At 48.8% G+C, this 15,305-nt stretch overlaps 1 protein-coding gene across 1 annotated transcript in view; it reads left to right on the top strand.

Moving 5' to 3' along the window:
- LOC130871660 (small G protein signaling modulator 1-like) overlaps positions 1-15,305 on the top strand; it is an 89,297-nt gene that overhangs the window by 21,944 nt on the left and 52,048 nt on the right. Inside the window, exon 5 of the mRNA XM_057765206.1 lies at positions 11,266-11,341. Within this exon, the coding sequence (XP_057621189.1) occupies positions 11,266-11,341 (76 nt within the window). The remainder of the gene's footprint in view (positions 1-11,265; positions 11,342-15,305) is intronic.

Here is a 15,305-nt window from a genome sequence, read left to right as displayed (position 1 = left end):
TTCTAGCGAAAGGCTCCTGCATAACTGTGCTTTCAACTTCATTTTTGTCTCCTCAGATGACTCTGCTGAAAATCATGGGTCGCTTGAACCTATGAAGAACAGCGGGGTAACCTGTTGTAAGCGCCCTCTCTGGGATAACATGTTAGCTCATAGCTTTGTGTGGCAGCATTTCCAACGATGCCACGGTGGTATGGAACCCACTGTCACTTTTCACTTGATGTTGGCACATCAGGACTATGTTCTACTCTTAAGAACATATCCCAGGCCTAAAAGAGAAATTTCTCTGTTTATTATTTCATTATTCAATAAATAAATTCCTCACTTTATTAAATGTTGACTTGATTTTTATCCTGACCCGTGGGGCAGTATTATACAGGCCCTACATTGTATGGCAGCCAAACTTACAAGCCAGCTCATACCTGGCCACAGGGATGGTGGTCACATGACTTCCAGACAGGATGTCGCCATCCTCAAAAGATTAGGATATGCTAATATTGTTCTGATTCTTGCTTTGCCATTATGGAGATTACCTGGGAAGTGTTAATCCAGGCTGCCTGACAGAGCAACCGTACTTGTGGAAGTGACTTTAGTCCCCCTACCCCAAAACAGAGTGCTAATGAACTTCCCCCTCAGTTTACCTTTTGATATAAAAGCTGTTTGGAAAATAAACACGGGTGATCTTTAGGATTTGAATGAATCCTGGGACTCCCTCCTGATATTGCCCCGTGAACTGTGTCTCGACTATTCCTACCCTTCCTCACTGGCCCAGGGAGATAATTTATGTTGGGGCTGGACCCCGACACTGACCCACCTCTTCACGTTGATATACACCTATGATATCCAATCCCAAGTGAACTGAAATACTGCAGCACAATTTCTCAGTCAGGATTTCCCAATCCTGTTTGATTTCACCGTGGCTGGTATTTTTCAAAACCATTTCCCACAAAGCTTTGGCATTGACTCTGGTAGCAGCCCATGCTTCAGGGCACCTATGTCTCATTGGTAGCTGTGTCTGAAGCACACAGACAAGTCACGTCTGCAGCATGGTCACACCCGATGCTTCTTGACTGCCTTGACGTGAGCAGTCCAGGAAGTAGCTAGGAAGGTATTCTGTGCTCAAGGTCACATGGTCCCAGAGCTCTCACTGGAGGGAAGAAACCAGTTTCTGGGATGGCCAAATGAAAAGGAGGCCTTAAGGAATGTAAAGCCCAACTATATTGAAAAACCTTTATAGCTCAAGAAAACAAAAAACAACAGCAGCAACAAAAAAAGAGGCCTGGGAAGGTGCCTTCAGCTTAGATGTCCCCACTTTAGCTATCCAGCCATGAGCACAGACCTGCCTCAGGAAATTCAGAGACAGAAAAAAAAAATCAGAGCAACTGGGGAAAACAAAAACCAAGGCAAAGGAAGCACACTCAGGAGACAGAGGCAGAAGGATCTCTGTGAGTTCAAGATCGGCCGTGTTCACAAAGGGAGTTCCAGAATAGCAAGGGCTGTTTACAGAGAAACCCTCCCTGAAAAAGCAAAGGAAGCTTGAGAAAGAGGTGTCCCTTCACTGCTTGCTAGGCAAGCATGATTTCTGACTTCCTGTCTTCCTCCTCTTTGTTGGCAAACAGGAATGGTGACATATGCTTGGAATCCCACCACTGGCAAGGCAGCCATCTGCTGGTTACCGGCTCTCACTGTCAATGCCACCAGCCTAGCAGAATCACCAAGACCCGATATAGACGAGTGACCTGTGTCAATAAACAAGGTGAATGTGTCTTAGGAACAAACACTGAGGTTTTGTTGTGGCTTCCGCATACATATACACTAAAGGAATGTATGTGTACACAGAGACACAAGTGTATCCATGTACATATAAGAAGAACCACAGATACACACAGGCACAGTATGGGGTGGGGGTGGGGAGAGAGAGGAAGACAGGACAGAGAATGGAGAATCATAAAGAATGAATTCAACTTTTGTGGACTGGTATGTCTCAAAGTATTTTGATTTTTGATTCTTCGAGACAGGGCTAGTGACCCATTCCGAAGCTCAATGAGGGCCCTACGTGCCTAATGGTGACCTCAAACATCCCGTTCTGCTCTACTGCCAAGGGCTGACATTACAGGCATTGGCCTCCCTCTTCATCTGTTCAGTGCTACAAATCTGTACCAGATACTGAAGCATGCTGGAGCAACCGCTGTGACTAAGGTGATCCTGAAACCATTTTACAAATTTCATGGAGGGGTTGGAAACGGAGGTTTCTCTGAACTGCACCGTGCAGTAGCAGCTTTGAAATAATCCCTAGGCTGGGAGGTGGTGGTGCAAGACTTTAATCCCAGCACTCAGGAGGCAGAGGGAGGCAGATCTCTGTGAGTTAGAGGCCAGCCTGTTCTACAAGAGTTACTTCCAGGACAGTTAAGACGAACTGTTACACAGAAAATCCCTGTCTCAAAATACAATCGATAATAATAATAATCACTCAGGTTATATTGATTACAAATTTTGGCCTATTGCTGAGGCTTATTACTAAATATCTCTTACAGTTAAATTAACCCATTTCGTTTAATTTATGGGTTACCCTGTGGCTGTGGCTCTACCTGTCTGCTTGTGTCTTGTGTCTTGGTTTCTGACTCCTGTCTCACATGATTCTGCCCTTCTTTCTCCCTGTTTGGCTTTCCCACCTAGATTTATTCTGCCTTGTTAAAGGCCAAATCAGCTTTTTCATCGGCTAATAGCATACAGAAGGGTTACCCCCCATCCGCCACTGCCCCAGGGTGCTCTGGTGTGTCTGGGTCCTTGAAAAGACTGGGTAAGCTTCAGTGTCACCTGTGAAAATCACAGCCACTAAACAGGTGCCCAGAAAACTGAGTGAGGCCCTCCAACCCCAAAGCACATTTTGTCAGGTTCCAGTTACCGGTGTTCACCTACAGTGAGCCGGAATGAGACAGAACGGACAGTTTCTGCTTTGTCTAGATCTGACTTTTCAATTTAATTTAAAAAATTATTATGTGTATGGGGAGTGGGTGTTCCAGTGAGCACGTGGAGGTCAGAGGACAGCCTAAGGGAGGTGGTTCCCCTCACACCAGGTAAGTTCTAGTGATCACCTCCACTGGCTGAGTCCTGCTGGCCTCAGCAGCTGAAGGAACCTGCGCTAGCACCTAGTGAGTGGTGCTGTTCCATCCACGGGTGGTCAAGTTGAGGCTCAGACCCAAACTTAGAGAGCAGGCACCTGCCTTTCATCCCAAGGTTCTTGGGGATACTAAGGATTTAGATCAGAGGCTGGGCATCCCGATGGCCTCTAGATTTTGCCGCAGTTAGGGCATCAGCAATTGTCCCGCCAGCTCCAGCCAGGAAACAGAGATGATCCAAGAGCTAAGATCTGTCCCCAACAATCTCAGGAGGGAAGAAGGGCACAGAGGTGGCAGTGAGGACTTCCTATGTAAAGCAAAGTCATATTCTTCTCTGGATTTGGGTGTCCTTGTATATAGACTAGAGGCATTTGGACCCTATTCCTTTAACTGTTAGGTCCTGAGCCCACAGTGACCCCCAAACTCAGTATAACACATGATGAACATTACATAATCAGCTTCTTTAAGGAGCATAGGGTCCTGTAAGCAAGACAGGACCATAAAACATAATAATATGGTCTTCTATATCCATCCATCATCTATACATCCATCCATCCATCATCCATCCATCCATCCATCTACCCATCCACCCTTTCATCCATCATCCATCTACCCATTCATCCATCCATCCATCCACCCATCCACCCTTCCATCCATCATCCATCCAATCATCATCCATCCATCCATCCATCCATCCATCCATCATGTACCTATCCAATACAGCAACCCACCCACTCTTGCATGCAATTATCCTTCCATCCATTATCCTTCCATCTATCCCATAGTTATTAAATGTCTAGTACATTCCAAGGTCTATTCTAGATGGTAGGAACTGAACATTGAACAAGTCAGCCACAGCTTCTCTCCCATGGATCCTGCACACCTAGAAGGAAGACGGCTCTCGGGTGTGGGCGGGATGTGAGGCATGAGCTTGGCTCATTTCTCTGGGCGTAGAGGAGGTTGGGGTTCCTCCTTCCAACTACCTCATTCCATGAGAAGGGTTGGTTCCAGGGGGCCTGGAGCACCAGTACAGGTTGGTAGAAATCGCATCCCCCACTTAGAACACCTTTCTCCGTGATTGTGGGGGGATTGGCCAGTCCTCAAGCCCTTGGTGAGGGAACCATGCCCAGTGCCTATTTATAGCAAGCAGATAAACCATTAACTCAGGCGACTGAGCCACAGACCTCCATCCTGCAATCCAAACACCTATTTAGAGCCGGTGGGCTGGGAGTGGGCAGGGGAAAGATTTCCCAACCCTCTGCAGTCTCTGGGGCCCACTGCTGTCCAATTTCATACCTCCCTGGCCTGCCCTCTGCACCCTTTCATGTTGTGGGTCATCCTCCCCAGCCTGGCTGCCTCCATCTGCATATGTGGAGGAACAGGAAAGACTGGAGGAGAGGGTTACAGGTCTGGCCTGGAGTCCCATCCCCCATCCCCTCATCCCTCCACATGCTGGCCTTCCCTGCAGCCCGCTTCCCCTGGACGGGGTGCTGCACTCTGGCTCTAAGGAATCCTCAGGGACCCGTCATGGTCTCCTTGGAGGCCTGTGGCTGCACTGAGGGTCCTCTTGGCACAGGTCACTTGGACAAGTGTGTGAACAGAATTCCATCACTGCCCTGCGCACCCTTTGAGTCCCCTATTACTCTCCCCTCTAGCCCTGGCATCCTGCAATCTCTTCACTTCCCCCGTGTGTGCGCCTGTTCCAGGATGGCATCATTGGCATTGTGCGGGGCATGGCCTTTGAGTGCTGCCTTCTTCGGCCTGGTAATTGGCAAAGGAAGGTGCTTGTTCCTTTGGCAGCATGATTCTCCCAGGGAGTCAGTGTGTGCCAGGTGGGCTGGGAGAGGTGACCCACAGAAACTGAATCAAGGCCGGGGAGCCAGGAATTGCCCATGTACCAGATCCTGATGTTCAGTTGCAGGGGGTCAAGTGAACGCTGCTTGCTGCCCTGCTGCTGGGGTCCCCACCTGAGACAGCCTAGAGCTCCCTGAGCTCCACAGTCTTAGTTTCTCTGGGAACACGGGAAGAGTGGAGACACCCATGGTGTTTCCTCACTCACCAACCAGCAGGTGTCAGCAGGGGCTGGAGGGGTTGTAGCTGGGCCCAGGAGAGGGTGTAGTCCTCTTCTGCTCAAGCCTGTGTACTGGGTGCCTCCAGCCAGGGATCCCTGTGGGTCAAGTCCAGCATATCATGCCCACCCTTAAGGCAAGATGTTTGTTTAACAATTTTAAAGATTTGTAAACAAAACGAAAGAGACCATGCGACCTAGACTGTGGCCTGCAATTAGGTCTCCCAGGTTTAGCAAATAAAAATTCCAAGTGCCCAGTTGGACCTGAACTTCAGTGAAGCAGAAGGAAAAGACCCTTGCAGTACTCCACACGATATCCGAGACGTGCTTTTACTAACACCACCTCCCTGCGGCTGAGACCTGGGTGCCTGGGGCCATTCTCCCAAAAGGCAGAAAGTTTTTTTCTTTTCCTTTCTGGCCCTTTATGGAAAAACCCTTGCTGCCCTTGGCCTTTGATATACAAAGCCCCATCAGGAAGGACAGGAGGTGGGGACAGTTCTGAGGACGGAGCTACCGAGGCATCAGTGACTGGCATTAGCGGTGATAACAGCCCCAGAGTGGTCACTGTCTCATATGAGCAAGCACTTGTTGTGTGCCCATGGCCGTCAGGGTCTCCAACGGCCATTCAACAAACTCGGTGTGTAAGAGTCCAAGCATGGTAGGGTATACCAAGAACACAGCATGCTGGGAGGGACGGGAGGACATTCTAGATGTTCTTAGAGAGGTGGTGGATCCTTCTAAGGAACGATGTGAGTGGAGGGTACCAGGGTAGAGCTGAATGGGGCCGCCACCTTCACCATGGGAAACCCAGGCTGGAGATCACTCTATGAATGACAGGGTTTGACCTGGGTCTAGTGGCTCCCAAGGACTCCTTCGTGCTCCATCTCTGTCCCTTAGAAGGGCTCTGTTGTTTTGGTGCAGCTCTGTGCAGGGTCCTAGGGGAAGAAGCATTTTGCCTGGAGATTCTGGAATTTTTAGCCTAGTCCTATCCAAGTCAAAGGCATCAATGTGACTAGGAACACTGGGCAGGAGACAGGAATGTGGAAGTTGATTGGGAACCTGGCAGAACTCCAGGTGGGCTGTGGGAGGATGGGGACACGTGGTGGGCAGCAAACGGGACAACCATAGACCCAGGAACATCCCTCCAGCCTGGAAGACCTGCCTGGTTTCCCAGCCTGTCCTGACTTCCTCTGGAGATCCATTCTCCTATGCTGTTTAAATATTTACAGGTGGAAGGAGGGAGGGAGGGAGGCAGGGCTGCTCTCTGAATGGAGGCAGGTGTTGCAGAGGCCTACGTGGAGGGGCAGGGCAGCTACCACCCCGGGGCCAGCTGTGTCCTGGGCAGCCCTGAGTGAAAACTCCTTGGCCTTCCGCGGAAGGCCCATGAGCGCCCCCTATGGAGAGCTCATGCCCTTGCATCTTCACAATCCTGGTAGGTTTCTGCTTGCTTGAAGCCTCAGATCTGTTTCCCAGAAAGCGAGACCCAGTCGGACAGCTCTACTTCCTGGCCAGCTTGTCTGTTTTGAGACAGGGTTTCTGCTCCTTAGCCCAGACTTGTCTAGAACACCTTTTCTTCCTGCCCCTTCTCCTGGGTGCCTGAATTTCAGGACTGTGTCAGGTCAGGGAGGCCTTTTAGACACTTTGTTTTTTGTTGTTGTGTTTGTTTGTTTGTTTGTTTTGGGGGGATGGGATCTCTCTAAATAGCCCTGGCTGTCCTAGAACTCACTCTGTAGACCAGGCTGGCCTCGAATTCACAGAGATCTGCCTGCTTCTGCCTCCTGAGTGCTGGATTATAGGTGTGTGTCACCATGCTTGTCTGTTTTTTTTTTTAAATTTAGTGAGTATATATGGATGTTTTGTCAGCATTTTTATCTGTGCACATGTAAATTCCTGGTTCCTATGGAGGCTGGAGAGCCTCTGGAACTAAATTATAGACAATTGTGAGCCACTGTTGTATGCTGGGAACTGAACCCAGGTCCTCTAGAAGAGAAGCCAGTAGTCCTAACCACTGAGCCATCCATCTCTCTAACACCCCTGCCCCAACACACGTGCACTGATTCTTAACAGGTTAAGCAGGTTTCGAGAGGAACAAGTTCTGCTGTGGGGGACTGCATCCAGACTCCAGACACCCTATTGGTCACATGTTGGCCCCTGAGGCCTCCCAAAGTATCCCCGCAGGGTTTTGCTGGCAGGATCTTCTTGGGGTACCTCTCCCTCCTGACCCCCAGCTCAGTGTCTCTTTTGGTCTCTGTGTGGGAGAGACTCCCAGCCTTGGCCTGAGAGCCGATTCCACCTTTCTCCTTGCCACAGACACCCAGGTGAGAGTCCCTTTCCACCGAGTTCCCAGCTCCTTAGGTGTTCAGCAGAGGGGCAGGCCTGTTCTTCCAAAAGAACTGAGTTCGAATTCCTGTGCTGTTCCCAGTCTGTATGACTCTTGGGAAGGTGCCTCGGCTCTGTGAACCCCACAGACACAGTGCTCACATGCTGCTGTTAGGGGAGCCCGCCAGAGATGACCACTCACTCTGTTTATAGCTAACCGACAATCTTGATTCCTGTCAACTCAAGTATTCGGGACCCAAGTGCAGTGCCAAGTGTTTAGAGTAAGGGTCTTTAAAGCAAAAACCACATCCTGGTATCTTGCCCTTCAGCTTCAGGGGGAGTTTTGCACAAACAAGTTGTTTAACAGAAGCTAAGATAAGCTAGCTGGGGCATCGCGGTCTCAGGTTCTAGGATAGAGCTGGGTAATTTTCCAGGGGCTTCCCACCAAAAAGACCAAATTCTAGTTAAACCTAAAATGACCTCAGCAAGATTCAAACATGGAGGAAGCTCTGCACTGTCTTGCCCTGTCACAGTGCTAGGGATGGAGTCCCACACATGTTAAGTACATGATCTGTGCCTGAGCCACACACCTTGACTCTCTACATAGAGTAGAGCCAGTGATGTGCGCGTGAGCATTGAGGAGGGTGTTGCCCACAGGCAGCGAGGTGTGGTACATGTTCAGTAAAGCCTCCCTCTTTCTTAAAACCAAAATGTGGTCATTTTGTAAGACAAGGACCCGGGTTGGACTTCTCGGATCTTGGGTGAGTTATCTGAAAAAGAAAAAAAAATTCCATGCCTCAGTTTCCCCACCCATAAAGGAAACTGAACCTTGCTAGAATGGTTGCACTGCAGTCTCTGATGTGTGCTGGGGAGGTGTGTGTGTGTGTGTGTGTGTGTGTGTGTGTATGAGGGAATGAGCAAAGTGCTGAGTCATGACCTTGATCATCACACAGAGATGAGGACACAGGTCCTGATCCTGTGAGGGTGTTGCTTTCGTTTGCTTGGGATACTGTGACAAAATACCACAGGCAGATTGATTTACACAGAGCAGGAATGTGCTGTCCTGAAGTTCTGGAGGCTGTGAAGGAAGGACAGAGACCTTTGTGCTGTGTTGTGCTCTCTTGGCCTCTAGATGCCATCTTCTCTCTTGTCTCCGGGCCATCTTCCCTCTGGACCGTCTGTCCTGTGTCCCTCTGTCCCTGTTCATATGAGGACACTGCTTATACTAGACTGGGGGCAACCCCAATGGCCTAATTTTAAAGATTTTCTTTTCAAATATGGTCATACTCGGACTAAGTAGGAGAAAGTGTTTTAAAATAGCCAGTTGGCGCTGGGCAGTGGTGGCACACACCTTTAATCCCAGCATTCGGTGGGTAGGTGCAGGCAGATCTCTGTTGAGTTCAAGGCCAACCTGCTCCACAGACTGAGTCCCGGGATCCAAAGCTAAGAGAAACCAGAAACAAACAACAAACAAACAAACAAAAATAGCCTGTGGGTGGAGAGAGAAGGGCACACAACCCGGCACAAAGCCAGTTGGGGAGCTGGTCTGTCGCAACAATTTTTGGGGAGTGCAAGAGAAATATTGGTGTGTGGGGAGAGTAGGGAAATGAGACATTCTAGGAAGCCGAGTGGAGCAGAACTTATCAGGGTTGGTTCTTTGCCTGCTCCCTCCCCTCACCCGAGCCTGGAGACCTGCCACATGTCCTGAGGAGGCTCATGGCTTCCTTTGGGGACACGGAGCAGATGGGACCTGGTGTCTCTGCGCACAGGCAGGAGCAGAGCTGCTGAGTAAGAGCAGCCCCGGGGGCGGGGTAGGGACAAGCAGATGGCCGCCTCCGGAAAACAGGAGGATACTGGCAGCAGAACCACACCTGCCTGAGACACCGCGGTCACTGCTGAGGACTGGAGCCTGGAGCACCACACTATGGCGATGTCAGAGTCCCTCAGCTATCCCAGGTTAGCCCAGCTGGGTGAAAGCCTGGACCAGGACTCAGAGGACATCAGCCTGGTAGAGCCACACTCATGTGGGGTCAGCAAGCTACTGGCCAGCTTCCAAATCTAGCCCTCTGTTGGCTTTCATTTCTTATCTATTTACTTAGATGATTTATGTGTGAGGGCGTGCTGCAGAGGTCAGAGGGCAACTTGTGAAAGTTCATTCTCTCCTTCCACCATGGGGATGGAAACTCGGATGGTCAGGCTTTACCTACTCAGCTATCTCCCTGGCCCAATACATCATTTTCTCTCTGCTTCAGTCTTTATTATGTCCTTTCTTCTGTTGCCTTGGGTTTATTTCTTCCTGTTTGCTGATTCCTAAGAAGTGAAGGTAAGCTGTCATTTAGGTCCTCCACCCTCAGTACTGTTCTCTTGCACCTAGTAGGCCTCGCATCTAGTATGTCTTGCACCTAGTAGGTCTTGCATCTAGTAGACCTCAGCATATTGTATTTGTTCACTTTTATCTCAAGTCTCCTGGGCCTTCTTTGACTGGCAGATGAGCCCTTTCATTTCTGCATGTTTGTGGATTTTCCTGTTGCCCCTCTGCTCTTGACTTCCAGTTTCCTTTGACGGTGCCAATGAAAGATGCCTGAAGGCGTGGCTCAATGGTACAGTGCTTGCCTGGCATGTGTGCAGCCCTGGGCTCACATCTGTAAAGCAGGGTGATGCCGTGGGCTTGCGGAGGGGTTCAGGCTGAGAATAGGTCCTGTGAAGCCTGGCTGCTGTTCTCAGAGCCAGTCATTCACTGGTGCTGACGCAGGTGGACGGGCTGTGGCTGCCCTGCTGCCTCTGAGCACTTAGTGACATGTGACCGAGGGCTCTGTCATCCTGTGTGCACCTCCAGGAAGCAAGCCGCAGGAAGAGACAGGGGCTACAGGGGCTGCGGGCACCTCAGACAGGTGTGTGGTGACCTGCAGGAAAACAAATATGGACTCGCTGGAGGAAGAGGGCAGGGTCCAGGACTTGGCTTCCTTTGTCCTGTATTACAGGTCCTGTGACGGATTTCTGGGACAGGCCTTTGAATCACCTTTTGACCTCAGACTCAAGGTGGGGAAACTGAGGCCCAGGAGAAAGGCTTTGCTTGAATTTCATAATGCCTCCAGGCATAATGGGATGCAAGTTTGGGTAAAGCCAGAGGACATTCAAGCCCCAGAGGTCACTACTTTTCTGAGGCCAGCTGTCCTTTCGCAAAGAAACCTGTGTATCCTGGAGTCACTCAGCAGTGTATGACAGGGACCGAATGTCATGAGGACAGGCCCTAGCCTGTAACAGGGACCCCAGCTGGTGGTCCATCTTCATCTATTCCCTTTCTCTCTCCCTGGCAGGTGGACTCTTGTGAGCCTCTATTTCCCAAAGCTCACCCACAAACCTGTTGGATCCCGATGCTTCCAAAATCCCACAATTGACTGTCGCCATGGTGCCCCCATAATTCCTTTATCTTCCAACTCATTTATCACTGCATCCAAGGGATCTTTGTAGAGCACCTAATATATAGTGCGGATAAGGCAAAGGGCAAGGCAGGGGGACTTGTATCCTGGAGAGGAGATGCAGGTAGGACACCATAGGAATCAGAGCAGGAATGGCACCGAGTCCTTGGAAGGATCACACAGGAGCAGTTCTGGAACTGTGTGTAGGGTAAGGCACTTTGTGTGACATCTGAGAAAGGTGACAAGCCTCCGTGCAACTTGTGGACACTCTGGGGGTACAGCATGGGCCCTGGGGCACAGCAGCCCATTTGATCAGTCTCTCCCACCCCTGTGCATCCTACAGGTGAAGCAGATCATGGAGGAGGCCGTTACCCGAAAGTTTGTCCACGAGGACAGCAGTCACATCATCTCCTTCTGTGGTGAGTGGTGGCCTCAGAAGCGGCCTCAGAAGCGGAGGCAGTGGGGAGCGGCTTCCGGATGGGCTGCAGCGGGGGAGATGCACCTAGGAGCCAGCTCTTGCCTTATGTTGAGCTTTGTGACTCTTAAGCTATTTTGGGATCCCAAAGACACTCTGCGGGAGGAAGTGAATTTGGAAACGCAGAGTCGTGGGAGAAGGGTTGAGGACGCCTCCTGTGTCCCATGGAGGGCCCAGCAGGGCTTGCCCCACACTGACTCATCCACTTGAGGCACAAGGGATGGTCTCAGTCATCTCCCTCTGGGTAGAGGATGGAGCGAATGGGAACTGTCTTAAAGGAGGGTTGAGGGCTGAAGCACAGCTCAGCCAGCAGAGTGCTTGGCTCAGATGCACAAAGCCCTGGATTCCATCCCCAGCAAGACATAGCATGCATGGTGCCACACGCCTGTACCCCCACACTCCAGTGGTGGGAGAAGAAGAACCAGAAGTTTAAGGTCATTCTCAACTATATATTGGCTCCAGGCCAGCCTGGGCTAAAGAAGACCATGTAATAGATAGGTGGGTGTGGGGAGTTAGCAGCCACTGAGGTATCTCGAGACCCACATTTAGCAGACTGAGCCTGGAAGGTCTGAAGTGCGACTCAGACCCCACTGTAGGCCATCGCCGCTCAGGAGGAGCCAGGTTCCCTGTGCCTGAGGTCACCTCCAGCTCATGATGGGGTGGCCGTTTTGAAGGGGAACCTCTTGTCTTTTCTCCTTGGAACTTTAGTAAGTGGAATGTCTCATTGGAAGTGCACAGTGGGGTCCCTTCCTATGATCATGGCTTTGTGAAGAAGATACCCGAGCAAGGATATGTAGCCAGCCTGCCCAGGTCCATCCACATGACTGGGGAACCACCACTGGGACTGATTGTGTGTGAAGCAGAACCTCACCACTTTGTAGCAGGCAGACTGAGTTCAAATCCCACCTCTGCCTCTTCCTGTTGAGTGCATGACCTGGTTTGCATTAAAATGCTATGATAAACACCAGAATCAACAGTAGCTTGTGGGAGGGTGTGTTTCTCCTTACAGCTCTAGGTCACAGTCCATCACAGAGGAACATCAGGGGGTTGCAGGGGATTGCCGCCCAGAACTGAACCACATAGAAACTGTATTAATTAAATCAAAAATTATTCTTGTCTCTGTTAGCCACGTGGCTTGGTACCCTTTTCAGTGTGGCAGTCACATCTTGATTGCTCTGTGGCTGGGTCGTGACTGCAGAAAGAGCTTTCCTCTTCCCAGAATTCTCCTGTTCTCATCATCCTGCCTATACTTCCTGCCTGGCTACTGGCCAATCAGCATTCTATTAAATACAATTGACAGGGTACAAAACATTGTCCTACAGCACTTCCCCCTCTTTAAAAAAAAATAAAAAAAAAACAAGAACTCTGAATCTAATATCCTTTGTTTAACTTTTCTCCTGACTATTATTCATAACAACTTGTAACCAACATTCCAAATAAGGGAAAATATCCAGAGTCCATTTTTTTGGGAATGTGGGCATAGTTTTCCAGGCTACTTTCTGCTAGTTGGGGGCATTGATAATCTTATGCGGACCTAAAGAAAATTTAGAATTATGATCAAGTCATGACTGGAGTATCCTGTGAGGCTTGATCATCTCAGGCAGCAGTCTTGAATCTGTTCTGAATGCAGAACTCAGACATCTGTGTCATCTATTCCTACTGGAGATTTCTTAGGTGGTATTCCTTGATCCAACCTGATTTTTCTTAACTCAGAATGAATCCACAGCCTCCCATTTCCTGTGGAAACAAAAGCAAAACCTCTTCTCCAAATTAACATACCTTTTGACTTCAATTTTGAAGTCAAGGTATTTTCAAAATACCTATCTTGTATTAATTCAGCAGCATTTATAAACAAATATCTTTTAGCAACTGTTGCTCCTTCCTCAGCATTCAAACAATTCAAACAGAACATAATAACATACAGTATGCAGATTCTCTGTGTGTTTTCCATCTTTATGTGGCTTTATTTTAACCTCAATTTCTTTTAGTTTTTCTCTTTAATTTTTTGGCTTTTTGAGACAGGGTTTCTCTGTGTATCTTTGGCTGTCCTGGAACTCGCTCCATAGACCATGTTGACCTTGAACTCACAGAGAACCTCCTGCCTCTGCCTCCCAAGTGCTGGGATTAAAGGCGTGTGCCACCACACCCAACTACTCCTTTTCTTTCTTTTTTATTTTAAGAACTTTAACCTTTCTCTTTTCTTTCCCAAGCCTGCATATATTTTTAACACACTGTAAACCACTTAGAGGTTTTCTTCATCTTTGAATCTCTCTTTACTGTGTATTTCTGGGGTTTTTTTTTTTTTTTGACCATGTGAGTCTTTAATTTGCTAAGAAATATGACTAAGAGTAAAGCCATGACTGTGACAGCTGAATCCAGTCCATTCCTTAGCTTTCTGAGATTTCAGCCTCATGGTGGAGGTACTGGCTGGAGCCATGTCTATTGCCACAACTCTATGGTATTTCAAGGTCCCTGCCACCACCAAAAAGCATCAATACCATTTATGTGTTTCTTGGCAGGACCTCTTTAAAAGACCTGCAAGGTTTTACAGCTAAAGCTGAGTCAGGAAGCCTCTCTTAAATGAGAGTACTTTCCTCTCGCAAGCAGAGCCCACCTGAGAAAATGCTGCTATTAAGAAGCCGTGTTTAACTCTATTCTTTTTTATCTAGAGTAACTTCCCAAGCTCTCTCAGGCTTTTAAGTAGATTTGGTCAGCCCCATGTTGGCACGCCATTCTGTTGACTGAGATTGTCCCACAACATCAGGGTAGGAACCTGGGCACAGAAACCAAAGCAGAAGCCATGGAGGGGTGCTACTCACTGGCTTGCTCCCCATGACTTGCTCAATCTGCTTTCTTATAGAACTGGTGACCACCAGCTCGTTCATAGTAAGTTGGACCCTCCAACACCTATAACTAATCAAGGAAATGCCCTATGGGCTTCCCTGTAGACCAGTCTGATGGGGGCATTCTTTTAGTAGAGCTTTTTCTTCCCAGAGGACTCTAGCCTGTATCCAGTTGACAAACACCAACCCAAAGAGTGACCTTGGGCAAGTTCTCCTATTCATTTATCTTTCTTTATTTTGAGTGTGTGTGGTATATGCATGTGTACACATGTGTTCATGTGTGTGAGCCAGAGATTGATATGGGGTACCTTCCTTAGTTGCTCTCCACCCAATTGCTTTTGGGACAAGGTCTCTTGCTGAGCCCAAATGTCTTCATTTTGGACCAACTGGCTGGCCAGCAAGGATGTCACGAGCAAAGTAGAGTGTGTCGATTTAAACATATATGAGCACACTTGTATATGTGTAGACTGTAATATTTTATTTATATAAAATGTATTTTTGCATTTTATATGCTTATGACAGCTTTTACTTTTTTCTGGATGTTTCTATCTGAGGATAAAATGACATATTAAAACTTGCAGACACAGCTGTCAGTTAAGCTGCAGGGGAATAAAATGCAGTTAAAGAATGTCATAGCCAGCCAGACCTGGTGGTACAGGCCTGTCATCTCAGCACTCAGAAGGCTGTGGTGAGTTGGTCCAAAAATTCCAGTCCAGTCCAGGCATCTTCGTGAGACCCTGTGTCTTAGGGATTTTTCTTTGGTAACAAAATGCCATGGAGTTCAGAGGGCGAGTCCATAGCCATCCTGGTGGGGAGTGTGGCAGTGGGCAGGCGTGGCTCTGGAGCAGTACCTGAGAGATTACACTCTCTGATCCATAAATATGAGACAGAGGGGGGAGGGGCTGACTGGGAATGGCATGGGCTTTTGAAACCTCAAAACTTGCCCTAAATCACACACCTTCTCCAACAAACCCACACCTCCCAATCCTTCTCAAATTGTTCCACCAACTGGGGACCAGATATCCAAACATATGAGCCTGTGAGGACATTCTCATTTAAACAGTC

Source organism: Chionomys nivalis, chromosome 3 (assembly GCF_950005125.1).
Source record: "Chionomys nivalis chromosome 3, mChiNiv1.1, whole genome shotgun sequence".
In the NCBI taxonomy this organism is placed as follows: Eukaryota; Metazoa; Chordata; class Mammalia; order Rodentia; family Cricetidae; genus Chionomys; species Chionomys nivalis.
Note: the sequence above shows the minus strand (reverse complement) of the source record. Positions and strands in the feature narration are given on the sequence as shown.